Here is a 16,996-nt window from a genome sequence, read left to right as displayed (position 1 = left end):
TGATCTTTTTAAGCATTTTCATTTTAATTATGTTAGGAAAAAACTTCCATAGTATGTATCCCTTGTAATGCTTGTTCAATGAAAAAAAAAAAAAAACTACACGTAGTAGCGTGTGCTTTATACAGTCTCACACTAGGGGGCAGTACTTACTGGAGGTCGTGTTTAATTCCAAGCGCTCTTTTACTCTTGTTTGGTATTGTTCCTCTCAGGATGCAAAAGTTAACAGAGGAATAATAAGCAACTGGCTCTAGCACGGGCTAATGTATAGGAATATTTTTCAGAGTAGGGAATTCAGTTGAATACTACATAAACAAATCGCTCAAACGGGACTCTATCGCACGCGTTAGTGTGAGAAAAGCTCTCTTATTCAACAACTCGAAGAAAAGTGCAGTCTGTATTAGCTAGCTAGCGAACTAGCAAGCAAGCGGACTGTGTGGTCTGTTCAGTTAAACTGTAAATAACCGCTGTGGTTGATCATTTCAAGAATCATACTTTTTGTGCAACGGATTTTTTGTCTTCTGTTTTTCCAATTGTTATTTGTGGACGGATTATTCGCAGAGCTCGTGCCGCCGACTCTAACGTTACATCTCGGGCCTGTTGTGCTTCTCTCTCTAAAATGCTGTTTATCGCCCAGTCCTTCATCTCTGTGTACTTTATCACAAACGTACAGCGCTCTTCATATTGAGGTAGCGTTAATCGGGATCTGACACTAATGGAAGTCAGACTATAGTCTGTGCTATACATCGCTTAACTTACAGCAGCCGGGCTGACCGACACTGGAGGATCCTCTAAACATTGACATGTTAACAAGCAGACGACTCAAAGCCGTTCATCTGCTTGCGAGTCATGTCAAATTACACTCTTTGTTTGAGGCGTTGGGTCAAGCCTGGTTGATTGTGTTCTCCCAGTTATTCTGCTTTGGGAGTCAGTTCATCGGTCGCTCTCAGTAGCTGATCAGCCCGCTCCTCTTGTCCTGCTATTGACTTAAGTCGCTGAGATGAACCCGGTAAACGCCACCGCGCTGTACGTGTCGGCGTGTCGCTCTCTTCTGCAGTGCGACCCGAAGGATCCGGAGACATACGGAGGGCTGTTCAACGTCCTGCCTTTCTTTAGAGACTCCCTATCCTGCCTGGTGTGTGGTGAGTAACTTACCTTTAAAACTAAGCAATGTACGAGAGGCCGTGCTATGTTTAGAATATAGTCACGGCTAAATAACGTTGCATCACGGGCAGCGAAGTAACTTAGCCGTTAATAATTTCAAAATATACAGCGCAGCCTCGAGTTTATTTATTTTATTAAAGGGTTACTGCTTAATAAAAGTATTTCAAACATATTTTAAGCAAATTGAGTCGCGTTCTTCCACTAGAACGTATAGTCCGTGGCATATATATTAATATCTATGGGCACAACAACGTTGTTACGCAAAAAAAAAAAAAAAGAAGAGATCTTATGTGGGTTCTGCACAGTAATATGATGGAAAGCTGTATCAACCAATCAGCATCCAGGAACGCTTTGAGGGCTTTTTCAGAGAGCCTGCTCGCGGCAGAGCCATGGGTGGAGCGTGAAGTCCAGCTCCCTCTCTCTGGGTGTAATGGGTGGGGCTAGAAGGTCCAACCACACCATAACCCTACCCATAACTATCCCTCCACCCATTAGATCCACAGGGGTGGGGCTGGACTTGGTCAAGCTCCACCCATGACATCCAGAGTGGGGAGCTGGACGTCATTTGGCTCTGCAGTGAGCACCACTTGGACTTCTTGGTTTATTATTTAAATGTCCCATTTTTTTCCCCATTTATTTATTTAACTCTAAAAAGTTATTTTAAAGATTTATAGGTGAACAAAGTGAATCACAACATAATATGAATACAAACTTTGATTTAAAGCAAAACATTTCAAGACTGTGTACTTAACTGCTTTAATGAAGGAAAAATATATCAATCCCATGAATCACTGCGAATGATATAATCAAATTAAAAACAATGGAGAAATATGACTCATCAATTAAAGTTTTCTATCTATCTATCTATCTATCTATCTATATATATATATATATATATATATATATATAGGCCTATACTGTGTATATGGAGTATATCTCCATTGTTACATTGACAATCGATAGATAGATTGATTGATTTATTTTACGAATATTGCAAAATATACATACAAATATTTGAAGTAGTTTCAGAGCATAGGGAGACTGACTCTGTCATGTCATTCATGGTGCTTCATTGCTGTTGGAGGGTGCTAAAGCGTTCTTTTGAAACAATTTGCTTGTTTTGATTCCCTGATTGGTGGAGATTTCTTTGCAGAATGATCATGGGTGATGTAGTTTTTTCACAATGAATTCCAGCCGTCCTTAAAATATAAGTTGAAATAATGCGGTCTAATGGCTTCAACAAAAGCATTTACCATCGATTAACAACCTCGTAGCTCCCAGGTCTGTCTTTAATGGTTTATAAGTTATCATTAAAAGTAAATTTCCCTGTGTAGAAAATGAATGGGATTTTTACTTGCATAACCCATCTGTTGCACTCTATAGCATGATGTTATTTTGTAATGCTTAATTGTTTTAAATTAATCTATTGTTTTCTTTTCATCAAGGAAATTTGCTTCAGGAGCCGCTTGCTCCAAAAGATTCCTCCTGCCAGCACTGTGTTTGCAAGGGTTGCAAAGGCAAGAAAATGCTATTGAAGCCATCCTGCAGCTGGTGTAAAGACTATGAGCAATTTGAGGAGAATAAGCAGCTCCAGATTCTGATCGACTGCTACAGGAGTCTCTGCGAGTGTGTCTCGGTGTGCGTCATGACAGAGCAGAGTGCCTTGGGGGTCAAAGGTTACACTGAGGTCAAGAAGATGCTGGAAGAGGTGTTGGGGGTGAAGCAGGAACAAGAAGAGTTTTGTTCGGTCAAAGACACTGCATATGTTCCTCATCTCAAAACGGAGACAGACTCAGAAAACTCTGCCGACATCAAACCGACTGTCTCTGACAAACCCTCTGAGCAGATCCCAGCTGAGCTAGAGACCCCCGAGCCTGTCAGTGCCGACGAACCTCTGAGATCTAACTCAGAACTACACATGGGTACTGTCACTGTTAACGCTGTAAAGTGCAAAGTTAGTCAAGACGAAAGCGCTGAATCCGTGCACCTCAGTGCGGAGAACACGAGCATCCTAGAGGACCTTAAATCTGACATTAAGAGCAAGGAGGTGTCTTGTGAACTGACTAAATCAGCAGCAGAGCTATGTCAGAACTCACAAACCAGCGGCGCCCTCACGCCAGGACACCCTCCACAGCCTCAGACGGGCCTGACGTGCCTCGCCGCAGCCCACAGAAAAGTGCGCCTGAGCCGAAAGCGCTCTCGCTCTGAGAGTGACCGCGAGATGCTCCAACCTCTGCCCATCACCAGCCTCATCCAGGGGCCTTCGGTAGCGGCCACAGCTCCGTCGAAAACAGCATTTGAACCGAAAGCACCCTCCCCGCCGCCTGTCGTGGTCACTAATGGAGGCGTTTTGAAGGTCAACAAGGCCATGCTGGATTCAACAAAAAATATCCAGATAAACACAGACCTGGCTAATAAGAAGGTTCAGGTCAAGTCTAAAGTGGCCGTCCCGAAGGCGAAGGGCAAGGCGAAGGACAGACTGCTCTCGCCTAGCGTGTTGCCTGGCCAGCCTCCTAAAGTCGTATACAAAAAGACACAAGAGAAGAAAGGCTGCAAGTGTGGACGAGCCACCCAGAATCCAAGTGTTCTTACCTGCAGGGGTCAAAGGTGCCCCTGCTACTCCAACCGTAAGGCCTGTTTGGACTGCATCTGCAGGGGCTGCCAGAACTCGTACATGGCCAACGGGGAGAAGAAGCTGGAGGCTTTTGCCGTGCCTGAAAAAGCCCTGGAGCAGACCAGGCTCACTCTCGGCATCAACCTCACCAGTATTTCGGTCAGAAACGCTGGCACGAACGCTGCTGGGGTCCTCAGCCTGTCCGCGGGCTCGCCCATGGCCTCTTTCCTCGCGTCCAGCGCCGATGAGGACCAGAGTTTTGAAGATGCTCTCGAGATGCATTTTGACTGTTGATAGCTGTCCTGCTACTGATATCTCTCTTAACAGTGGTCGATTCGAACAGAAATTGTTTGCCAAAACTCTTGTCTGTGGTTTTTCATGTTCAACCTCTACCATCAAACACACGCACACACTGCTGTAATAGAAAGTTACTGTGAAGCTGAGCTTTATGGCATATTTTGTTTTTATTTTGAAGGAACTGTATGCTTCTGCATGACTGTTGTAATCACAATGAACTAAGGATCTGATGAACATCTGCTTTTTTTTCTTTAAATGGTTGATGACCCAAACCTTAAAATGAATTTCACAGTTATTTGTGATACATTTGTCTGCTTACACGTATGGCTCATTATAAACTCTCCCAAAGCTATTCAGTGATTAACATTTGTTTACATTGTCTTTTTTTTTTTTTTTTTACATTTATTTTTAAATATATATAAATATGAATATATTGCATCTAAACATTCATTGAAGGTAAAATTATACACTGCTATCTGTAATGTAAAATAACTTTCTTATGGTGAAAAATGTAGCACTTAGTCCCAATAGTGTTTAGACACCTTTTCTGGTTGCTGTAGTGATCAGTTCCTGTGTCATTTTGACTTTCATTTATAGGACTGGGGTGTCCCTTCAGGATATTTAATTATTTTATTTTTTCTGTTCAGTAGATGGTTCCTTATTTTTTTAACAAAGTAGTGCTATGTCACTTTTTATTCGTCATGTTCGAGCTTTGAAAGAAAGATGTTCAAATTCCACGTTTGTCAGTGGTTTTATAAGGATAATGAAGCACAAATATGTCATGACAGAAATGTTCCTCCAATTTTGTGTTTTTTGAGTTGCTGATTCATTTTATCCTCACTATTGTTCATTGTTAGTTCAGACAGAGCTGGCTGTGTCATCAGTAGAATATCTACAAAGATTTCTGAAACAAGTGAATGTAAGAGTGTTCAATGTGTCACCTGAGAATGTATTCAAGGCAGTGATGATTTTAAAAGCAATATGAGAATCGAAATGAGAGAGAACCATCTTATAAACCCTTTCCCCACTCGAAGGCATCATATTTGTTTTGATGCAAACTGTAAACGAGTATTTCAAAATGTTCTGTTGTTTAAATGTATGCCTGAGCACCTTTTAGCACCCATTGATGCCTCTTTACTCTGATCCTGATTAGTTGTGTTTGTCTTGCAGTTGTGTTGTGATTCCTGTTTTAGGGACCAAAACTAGAAGTATGTGTTGAGAAAGGTCAGTGAACACATCTTTACTGTTACACTGCACCGTTTCATGTCTTATATAATGAAGCAGGGTAGGCAGTGCTTCATCTGTATCCTTAAATATGCTTGAAAACACTATCAGTAGGGCTTTGACCAAATATTGAAAATCTTCTTAGTTGAGTCTTGGATCTTAGTGGGATATTGTGTTGTATTTTCAAACCTTATAGTTTGGTAGCGTCGTTTTATTCCTCCCTTTGCTTTTCAATGGTCATTACTTGAACTCTCAGATTTTAGTTTATTGATTTTTTTTTTTATTACTGGAGAACCGCTTATTATTGCTGGTTTATTCACTGCCACAATGAAATAATGAAAATTGCAGAAAGCAACAAAAATAAATTATAGTTTTTTATTTCTTGTTTTTCAAAACGGTGTGTTGTGTCATGTGTTATGTAAGTTATGTCTAATGCAGCACAAATGATTTTCTATTTTGTTTAAGCATAGCTTTGATGTACGTCATTTCACCCGCTAGAGGGCAACATTGTTACTATATATTAATTCCAGTTTAAATTATGAAATTATCCTTATACCCAACACATTTTCATGTTGACATTTGAATGTTTTTCCTTATAAATGTAGAAGTTAGAAGGACCTTGATTAGCACAATTATCCAAAAGGCATAGAACTACGACTATATATTTACTTCCAACAAACTGCTTATAAAAGGAACATAAAACAGCAAACATAAATGCAGTTTTTCTCATCGTTATTCAATAATGTGAGACTATTTGAAACGCCACAATGTTGTGCTTTCTTAATGCAACTACGCATAATATTTTTACATTTTTATTGCAGCTTCAATACATGTTCCTACTTTATTCACTCAGTGTTTCACAGTAGAAATATGACTCAGTTAATTGCAGGTCTTTGGAGTGAAAGTCTAGCACAAATGTAATGAAATGTATGGTGATATATGACTTCTGTTTGGTGAATGCAGTAGTAAAGACGAAATGTAAGTATAATTTGAATACTTTAACGTTCTGTACACCTACTTGTAGGCCCTATATTAATGATGTTAGTATATATATTTTCAAGAGAAATTCCATTGTCATTTGGTTCTTAGTACATTAGTTTAGAAAAAGGCTTAAATGTGTTAGTCATTATTTGAAAGACAGTATACAGTTTCAGTTTCTTGATTTACAATATAAACCATGTCATGCTGCAAAAGAATGCATCACAATGTGAAATGTGGAAATCCCTAATAATAGACGATCTTCTCATATTTTAAGTCGAATACCTACAAATGTTCGTCAAGCCAAGCAATATAATTGTGCACTGCCCTTATTCCCACAGAGAAGTGTAAGGGCCAGAAAGCAAAGCTCACACAGCCATGGAAACCATCTTCGTAATGGTCATTAGTGACAGAGACCCCTGCCAGCTCCAGCCTGCGGGCATACATCATCCCATCATCCCTCAAAACATCGTGCTCGCCGGTCAGAATGTAAGCACGTGGCGCCATACGCAAAACCTCGTCGCTCGCGAGTAACGGAGCAGCTCTGGAATCCAATAATGCCGGTACATCCTTTAAGATACTAGGAGAGCCAGTCAGCGGGAAAACAGGCTTATAATCTTTTATCACTCGTTTGGGGAGGAGATTGGTCCAGTTCAGCTTTGAACGATTCAAGGACAGCAGGCTTTGGTCTTGGGCTGTGTGTTTGTTCATCATAATGGAGTGCATGAGGTCAGGGTCGGCGTCTAAGTACTCCAGCCAGAAACGAGCCATTAGCCTGCGATACAGGATCGGAACGTTGTGGTTTTGTTGATAGGAAGCTGTGTTGAAGTCTAGCGCCTGGAGCACTGGGTAAATCAAGACCTGCAGTTTGAATTTCACAGAAGTACTGTTGTCTATTCCAGTCTAGTGAGAGAAAACAAAAATGCAGATTGATTACCCCAACCACAAAGGTTTATTGAACCAACAGTTTGTTACATTTAAAGGAAGCTGCTGCATTCACGCCATATCGTAATTGCGAGATGATAAAACATGACGTTCTACTTGGAGCTGTTTACGAACTCGGAATTATGCTTTTCTATCAACACCAAAATGAATCTGCAGCGGTCACGTGGAACAAGTCAGAGCTCTCTGAAAATTCTGAGTTTACAAGTTGCAATTAAGAGTTCTACGAGGACGTGAACGCTTTTTACAAGTCCGAATCTTCTGACAACGCACCAATAGTTCACCTAAAAATAATATAATCTAAAATATTTCTTCTGAAGTTACCCATATCTAAGAACAAAGTCGAAATTATGAGATAGTAAGTCATAATTAAGAGATACAAAGTCATAATCAAGTGGAAATTATGATACAGTGTCAATTATTAGATACTGTCATTTTCAATCGTCGCGTTAAAATGATGATACAGCGTCAATTATGAGATACTGTCATAATTATGACTTAAAAAGTCATAATTATGGCACATTGGAATTTATTGCCATAATTTTGAGTTTTTAATGATCACGGTCTGAATGAATCCGTTCTTTTCAATAAAGTCAAGAGATTTATTTCACTAATCCAATTCTCAATGATCCAGTAACAGTGGTTAAAACATTAGATTATTATTATTATTATTATTTAATTTTTTTATGAATTTTATGAAAAACAATATGCAAAGCTATCGTATGGCTTTGGACATCATGAAATAAAGCTTACAAGCATTATGGACAACAGTTATGATACTTGTGGTGTTTTTGTCAATTTCCGAAGCTTAAAGCTCCAGTCTCCGTTCATTCGATCAGAACAATTATTTACATTTCCTCTGTGTTCCACAAAAGAAAGTCATACAGGTTTGGAACAACATGAGGGTGAGTAAATAATGACAGAATTTTCATGTCTATAAACTATCCCTTTAACAGACAATATGACCTGAAATGAGGGCAATAAAAGTGGAAGTGAACCTGCTGAGCCACTGCAGCGGCCAGGTTCCCTCCAGCACTGTCTCCACACACTGCCACTCGCTCTGGATCGACCGAGTACTTCGCCAGCACTTCAGGCTTCAGGAAGTGCTTAGCGGCCTGCACACACTCATCATACTGCACTGGGAAGTGCACATCAGGAGCCATGCGATAACTGCACAAAATAAACTCTCAGTGTGGCTGATCAAAACCGTAGATGATTTATCTCTTCCTATGAATGCGAGTATATACTCACTCCACCGTCACAACCACTGCGTCCAGATCAGCTGCCATCTGTCTGCAGAGACTGTCATATGACCCCAACTCTGATGGCAGATAAGCAGTCACATGAAAACACAACTCGCACATAATCCCATGAATGTCCAAAATAGGACAGAGGGATTCCTGCTACCTGATTTATCATGAAAAGTGTATAATGGTTAATAAGGTAACATTCAGACATACTTGGAGCACCCAAGGCCCATCCACCTCCGTGGATGAACATAACTGCTCTCCTCAACTTGTCTTCCCGTCCAGGAGGGTGGTATACACGCACATGTACCCCATCAAACAGGATATCTTCAGCCTGGATCTCTTGGTTTGTGATCGGCACCAAACTCTCGAAACTGACTATGGCGGAGTTTATAACGTGGACACTATGGCTCAAACCCAGTGAGTGAGCAACATCTCCCTACAAAAACAACAAGGTCAGTAAACAGTGAACTGAACTAACCGTTCCCCTCATTATGGTTTTGAAACGCAGTTCGCATGATATTTTTGGTGCATTGAAAAAGAGAGAAAAGTTCATGAAGACAGAGAATAGAGAACATTTCATTCTACCCTTGGGAATTATCTACAGTTGTGCCAAGTTGGTCAAAGTTCATCAAACAGGCAAATCAAGGTCATGTCTCTTCAAAAACAGATGCTCCTCTATTAATATCAAATACTGGACGTTGTCTAAGTTTTAGGCTAATTATTTTATATCATACAGTATATATCAATAACCCTGAGATGTTATATACTAAAAGCAAAAATTAAATGAGGAATATATTCTGCTTAAATGTAATAGCAAAGCAGGTATAAACTTTTATTATTGTTATTTTGATTCTGTTAAAAAGTCTTATTTTAGTTGAGAATGGAAAATAGACATCTTTCCAGCCAATCAGAATGTTCCTTTCCTTAATTCACCTGGTGGACTGTTTAAAATGTGATACTTACCATACTCACAACTCCTCGAAATGTGGCATCCAGCACCATCAGTTTCCATTGTTCTGGGATTTCCCTAGGCAATGGGATGTAGATGTAATAGGCAACAGCAACGGCTAATAACAAGGTAAAACCGCAAAGCAACTTCATCATGAAGTGATGTCTCTCTGCCCTTCTCTCTGGAGCTATCAGGGGGTTAGACAATATAACATTGTGCAATTGTACAAATCTTTTTTTTGATGTTACTGTTACTTCCTGTGGATAATCCTACAGCATTCTGGGAAATGTAGTTTTGCATACTGTGCTTACAAAGTCAAGTCAAGTCACATTTGTTTATATAGCGCTTTTTACAATACAGATTGTTTCAAAGCAGCTTTACAGCGATAACAGGAAAATAATGCTACAAAGTTTGTTTCCAGTAGAAAATAGCGTCACAGTCCAGCTTAAGTAAGTTCAGTGATGTTTCATTTTTGTTGTAAAAAAGTTATGTTATCGTTCTGGAGAAAACCGTGATTAGTCATCATCCAGCTCAGTTCAGTTCTCATATAATGGTGTCAATGCAGGCAGATCAATATTATTGTTGAATATTAAATTAAAATTAAAATTTAATGTCCCCAACTATAGCAAGCCAAAAGCCAATGGCAACAAAGGTGAAAAAAGGTGAAATAGGCGACTACTTAGGGTAGTGACAAAGTCCCCGTTTCACAGATGGGGTTTAGATTAAGCCAGGATTAGGCTTTAGTTCAATTAGGGCATTTAATTGGCTTTTATAAATGTGCCTTAAAAAAAAAAAAAAAAAGGTGTGTATCTTGAGACAAAACAATAGCAGTGAAATATTTTAAGATATGTCAGTGCAAATTGCTTTCAGTTAAAACAGCTCAACAGCATCTAATGCATATTAGTCTGGGACTATATTAAGCCTTGTCTGTGAAACCAGGGGGGTATGTGTATGTAATAGCCTACCTTGTTTAATGCATATTCATTTTCACTAAGGAGGTCATTTAAATACATTTTTGATGAGGTTTTTGGGGGAAGAATTTAGGCAAAAATCTATAGCATTTTCTTTTCATGCTTTTACTACAAACTTTGTTTTTGAGATCAGCAATCCGGTTAAGACTATTTTTTTTTTTTTTATAAATGTTTAAGCTGATAATGTTCCGTGGCATTAGGTAAGTTTTACTCTTTGACTACAGCAGTCATGTCAAATGTCCTCCACTAGGGGACATTATTGTTATGAGAAAAATATTAATACTGTATGACCACTTAGCCTACATGTGATGTGTGATGATGATGATAAAGATAATTAGTTTGGTTAGACATATTTATGTATTTTAATAAAAACTAAATATTAATAATTAATGTTAAAAAATAATATCTACATAAATACAAATATAAAAATCAAATATAAAATGTGTGTGAGTGTATAAATATAGCACTTTAATCTATAATCAAGCCAATTCATTTAGATTGTTTTACATAATTGTGAGAATATTTTACAAAGCATTAACCAACGTAAAAGCATCATTGTTTATTATTTACCATGTTTTGCCATGGTAAATAAATATCTTTATTGACGCTTAGTTAATAGTAAAGTAGTAGTGTCCTGGAAAAGTGCTCTCACAAATGTATCTTATGTTGCATTTCATTACAGCTGACGAAATGGATTATGTCACAAAAATTACATATTTAGTATATACCAAGTGAGTAAGGTCTGTGTTGAGTAGAAAACCAGACAGGTTCTAATGGTAGGTTTGACGTTTACCATAATCTCTCCTCACCACAGTCCATGCATGCAGTGCATGTGCGCTGAGCTCCTCTGTCGAAACCATCCCTAGCCATTCAGGATTTTTGTTACTTCTGTGCAGTGATTACTGTAATTGGAAAAAGACTGCGGCTAGCTCAGCGAGGACTGCCAATTCAGGGGGGAAAAGCAGCGAGGGTTTCTGTCATACATTTGGCTCTTTGGTCTTCATAACTGTTGTTTCTGCATTATCTATCATCCCTCCACTCTTATTATAAGACAACTGCGGCTAGCAACTGTTTGTTTTTGCTGAATGACTTTGAACTTTGGAAATATCTACTGATTCTGAAGAGACGTCAAGGATGGAGTGACGTTGAACCGAAGAAGCCGTTAGCTGCCAAATTCGGCAAAACTAAACCAGAAAAAGTTCTCAGTAATTTACAGACAAACAGCACTGCTAATAACTCTGAGATCATTTATGAAACCAGGGCTGTTTCTCAATTCCAAGAACGCAGAGAACGGACTTGTGTTCTCGTGGAGACCGGTCTTGCCAAGCTTCCTTGGAAGAACGAACTCGGAACCGGCCGCAATGACTTCTGGGACACCAGGCGAGTACTAGCTCAAGTCTGCATTCGATGCATCCTCGGTATCAAGAACACATCCGGGTTCTTTCATGCGTCCTCTGTACTTGCGTTCTTGAGAATTGGGTCTGAACTTCGACGGTTAATGATGACGTAAAACGAGAACACAAGGACGCAAGATCGCTTAAGAACGCATATTGAGAAACACCCCAGTTTTCTTTGGGATAGCTAGCATATGGCTAGCACTGAGAGTACTGTTAGCCTGTGGCAGCAAATATAGTAAATCAGAGAGATATGAAACATTGCTAAATGAAACCATCTGTTGTGTGAAAATAATTATAATGAGACCAAAAGTTTTATGACTACGGGATTATAGGAGGTTTTTAAAGCACTAAAAAGCAGAATGATGCTAAACACGTGCTCACTGGGTTTCAGTGGTCTTCACACCATGCTATCAAAACAAACATGCTATCTTTCTTTATCAGAGACATTTCATTTCAGAGTGATCATTCCTAAATCTAAAAAATGATACAAGAAAATTTGTTTGGTCAAAAGATCAGCTGGCTGGGAATTTTCAATCGTCAACTCTGACAAAAAAAGACTGTTCTTACCTCTAACCTCTCAAACACAAAATGTCATGTGAAAATTCAGCTGTTACAGCTGGGCTTATTTCTTGTTGTTTGAGGTCGTTTCACTGCTCATCTTCGCTTTTGAGATGACATTTAAGTTATTTGCCCCACAAATGACCATGGGGAGTCACTTCTCTGAAGGTGTAAACACATAGCTATGACTAACATGATGTTTACCTTGCTAGAAAAACCGGGTTATACAGCTTAATGTGGTCAGGCTGGTTTTTTGAACATGGAAACTGGTTATGGGTTCCAGCCAGTTTAGCCAAAGGGGTCTACCACCTTTAACCAGGTTGAGCTTGTTTAGACATGCATTATACCAGCTAATGATCATAAATAACAAGCTAGATACCACACTGTGCAGTTGTTATCTTAAGAACTATAACTGACCCAACCCTAAAAAAAACTTGTTTTGGTGTAACCATAATTGTTCAGTCATGTTCAAATCTATTTTAAACCTGGGAAAAAAAGAGAAAAGTGTAGAGTTTTGTTTAAAACAGAAAAAGAGTAAAATGAGTAAGAAATATTTCAGATTTCAGAATGCCATTATTAAAGGGATAGTTCACCCAAAAAGATCAATTCTGTCATCATTTACTCACCCTCATGTTGTTCCAAACCTGTATGAATTTCTTTCTTCTGCTGAACACAAAAGAAGATATTCTGAAGAATATGGTTATCCCATATTCCATATACCAAATCTCCACAGGTTTGCAGTATTATAGAGCTATTGGATGGACCCAGAGGTAAATGCTGGATGTCTGGAGGCTTCATATCCCCGGTTCATACCATTCCTGTCCTGTCCTCGGACAGGGTTTGCAGGGTTCTTGCTGGTGAAAGGTATACAGCAAGGGGACAGTGACCTTTTCAGGCTGTTCTTTGGCTCCAAAATGTGCTCAGTGTTCACAGGTTGACTGATCTAAATCTGATTTTGTGAGGTTAGTGTCAAGATCACATAGACTGAAATGAGACATGGCATCTTGATACACAGACATCTTACAATGAAACTTGTTTGATATAAGAGTAGAATTAATGAATCATTTTCCACAAATTAAATCACATCTAAAGGTTTGAAAATCCTCTCTAATATCTTAAAAGCATGGCAACATGATTTTCATGAATATATGTTTTATATTTTTTTTATACCTGAAATATTTAATTAAATTATGAAAATGCATACTTTTTTTTTTTTTTTTTTTTACAAAAAATAATCACATAATTGCATCACAATAAAATTAAAAGGGTTGTTACACCCTTTCAGGGAGCAACACCTACACCCTGTATAACATCAATAGAAGAAACAACTGTATAAAGACTCACATTTGCTTTATAAGCTTTGATAATGGATATTGGCAAATCCATGGAAGACAAATCCAGGGAAACACCCATGAGAAGAGATGTGAGACAGCTAGAGAGAGAAAAAAAAGCTCTGAATAATTCCCTTCACATGGTGTTACTTGGATCAGTAACACTCGGGCCTGTGAACAGCTTGTTGAAAAAAAAAAAAAAAACCAGGAGGCTTATTTCTCCATATGGGGCATCTTTTATACACCCTAAACGAGAGACTCGTTTTACTCACAATGACATCATCTCTCAGCATGTTCCTCTGGGCTGGAGTTGCACTGCTGGCCCCAATCAGCACAGAAACATCAGCCAACCTTCATTTACTGCTGCTCCATCTGAGAGAAGAGAGAGGACGGATGAAGTCAGAGAAAGTCCTTAAAAGTCAAAAGACTCCTTTGTCCAGGCCCTTACTGTGCTAATCCAAAGCAGAGCGACTTTAATTAGTTTTTGAGATTAAAGTTCTTTGATACCCCTATCAGCTGCTTTGACAGAGTCACCAAGCTCTCGAGTCCCAAGAGGAATGAAATATGCGATCTGAGCTCCACACAGAGGACTATTTCTTAAGGCCCTACCACTGTTTAAAGGAATAGTTGACCCCCCACATGACTTTCTTTACTCTGGGAAATTCCAAAGGAGATGTTGAGCTGCTTTTCTAACTCCAACAAGGTCACTATAAAAGTGTCATAAAATCTAGTCCATACATTTTTCAAGTCATATAATAACTGAAATTTGAGTCTTTATTCACAGAAAATCTTGTTTACAGGGTCACCATTCACTGTCATTGAATGAAAACAAGCAGCTTGGACATCCGGCTATAATTATCTTCTTTTGAGTTCCACATAAGAAATAAAGTCTTACCAAACATGACAATGATGAAAGTTTTCTCTTTTTTTTTTTGGTTAAAATTTTATTGTGTAATTTATTTTAGGAGCATGAAAGCATTTAACAGCAGCACTATGTTAATATCCATACGGGCAGTTGTTTTGTCACACATGCAGACAGCTAGTTTCCATAGCACCAGGATTCTAGTAATTACGTGCGGAAATGAAGGGATCATGGACTATTTGACTGCAAATGGATTAGAGCTGTAAATTAATTCTGAAAATGAATTGCAAATCTTAAAATACCACATTATGCCATGGTTATGGATATTTAGCTCATTAAGAATGTACAAAATGTACCTGGAACCTTCATGTAGCAGCTTTAATTAAAGTTCTAAAAATGTAAACATATAAAGGAAGGAACAGAGCTCCGAGGATCATCTCAGAGAAATCCGAGCATGACACTGTCTTGAAAAATCGAAAAACATGTAGAAATAACCCTCAGGCGACACAACCAAGCCACGCTAACCTGCACCTGTCTTCTGATTCATGTCATGACGAACTTGTACAAACAGGCACTTCATATTTGAATCCAGATGTAGACTTGATGTATCCCATTCCCAACTCTTAACAAAATGCCTTAAATATGGATAAAAATATTGCAAAGTGTTCACATTTTTCTCAAATATATTTTACAGATATTATGTTATGTACACACCTACACGTCTGTAATGTTGAAATAAAAGGACAGTTCACGCTAAGATGAAAATTCATCAATTACTCTCCCTCATTTGGAAGACAATTTCTACCACATAAGAAATGATTTGGTAATTCAAAATTATGACATTAATGAGCTCCAGTCCACACAGAGGACTCCTTTTTTTGGTCCCTACACTGTTTAAATAAATAGTTGACCCCCAAAATCATATTTATGACAAATTGTGAGATAAATGATTATGACATTTGTCAAAATTGATATTTTATTTAATAATTTCACCTTTTTATGTCATAATTTTGAGTTTTTAACTTAAAATGACTTACTATATCAATTTCTACTTTTTGTCATTACTTTTTATGGCATACTATTTTTTTCATAGTTATGACTCAGTATGTCAATATTTCGATATTTCTCTTAATTATGATTTAGTATCTTTCGACTAATTCGACTTTATTTTAAAGAATGTTTTTGTCAATGGGGTCCAAAACAACATTAGACACCTCTGACTTTCACTTTATGGACAAAAAACAGACATTTAAAAAATATATATATATAGGCCTATGTTGTGTTTCACAAAAGTCATAATGGTTTGGGATGAAAGAAGAGTTTGTTTTAGGGCTTTGTTTTTGTTTTCTACCATAAGTTTCACAATTCCATCTGAAAGTTCTGCAACTTTTTTGCAGAAAATATTCTTTCTTCTTATGTAATGCCAAGGAAACATCGCATTGTACACATTACAGAAGCTCTCCTGTGCACATCTGCTTTCATTTTACCAGAGAGGGTGTTCCACCATCCCTACTACATCCGCAGTAGGCGGAGAACACACACACACACACACACACACAAATTGCTTTTGTTTTTCATCTCCGGCAAATAAAGAGGTGTGCAGCTGACATTCCTGTCTCCGAAATCAACACGACAAGAGTTACAACTTGCAGCTGTCGTCAAAATGTCTTACACGCACACGCATGTATAGGCTACTAGTTGAATGTTTACATTAATTACAGTGTCCATTTTTATTTCTTTGAAGTTAATGGGACTTGTATTAGACTTTTTATGTAAGTTAGTAAGCTAGGTTGTTAAAACATCTCATTTCTGACATAAAAGTCTGGTTTGTCAAAGTCAGGGAGGGTTGAGGGACATGCAGGACATAAGGAGGGTACACAATGCCCTCCCTTGCACTTGGGCCTGTGCCAGGCGGTGCCACAGTTGGAAGAGTTGCACACAAAGGATTGTTTCATGGAAGTGAAGGTACGCTTATATAGTCATCCAGATCAGATTCCTGCAAATTCCACACTGACTCTCCCCTCGGCAAGCTGCCCTTATTCCGCTCCAGATCTACATGTAATCAAAGGCCTGATGGAAGAAGATACAGTGTACTACAGAGAAGATCTTTTACTTCAAAGCTGTTTTTGATGTCTTCTTGTTGAACATGACATATTGATGAAACGCTCCATTTAAAAATGAACTATATGGGGTTAGACATTTCACGAACGGCACATAGTAACTGATTTGCATTAGAATGATGTGCCTGTTATCGCTATTAGAAACATCTTGACAGTCGTGTTGTGTATAAATGAACGGCTGTCGCAGGTTCTGACAGGATTGGAGCAGTTCTTTCTCTGCTATTGTTGTTATCTCCAACGCGGGATCAGAGCGATAGAGTCGAGAGATATGAGTGATATTAGAGGGAGAGGACAGTGATAGTGAAAGCTGATGGTAATGATAGTGTGGGCTGATAAAAATCA

General features: G+C 38.5%; 2 protein-coding genes across 2 annotated transcripts; one reads left to right on the top strand and one right to left on the bottom strand.

The window, feature by feature from the left end:
* The first annotated feature begins 144 nt into the window (after positions 1 to 144).
* Positions 145 to 5,687, top strand: msl2a (MSL complex subunit 2a). Its single transcript, XM_084410893.1, has 2 exons — positions 145 to 1,139; positions 2,607 to 5,687. The coding sequence occupies exons 1-2, from the start codon at positions 998 to 1,000 to the stop codon at positions 4,067 to 4,069; spliced, it is 1,605 nt and encodes a 534-aa protein (XP_084267019.1). The 5' UTR covers positions 145 to 997; the 3' UTR covers positions 4,070 to 5,687.
* On the bottom strand, positions 5,687 to 9,693 carry nceh1a (neutral cholesterol ester hydrolase 1a). The gene is made up of 5 exons (XM_084410896.1): positions 9,430 to 9,693; positions 8,677 to 8,902; positions 8,468 to 8,537; positions 8,215 to 8,386; positions 5,687 to 7,177 (listed from the first exon to the last, which is right to left on the bottom strand). Exons 1-5 carry the CDS (start codon positions 9,568 to 9,570, stop codon positions 6,560 to 6,562), a joined length of 1,227 nt encoding a protein of 408 aa, XP_084267022.1. The 5' UTR covers positions 9,571 to 9,693; the 3' UTR covers positions 5,687 to 6,559.
* Positions 9,694 to 16,996: the final 7,303 nt, after the last annotated feature.

Source organism: Rutilus rutilus (genome assembly GCF_951802725.1).
Source record: "Rutilus rutilus genome assembly, chromosome: 6".
Taxonomy (NCBI): domain Eukaryota; kingdom Metazoa; phylum Chordata; class Actinopteri; order Cypriniformes; family Leuciscidae; genus Rutilus; species Rutilus rutilus.
The sequence above is the reverse complement of the archived record's forward strand: the minus strand, read 5'-3'. Positions and strand labels throughout refer to the sequence as shown.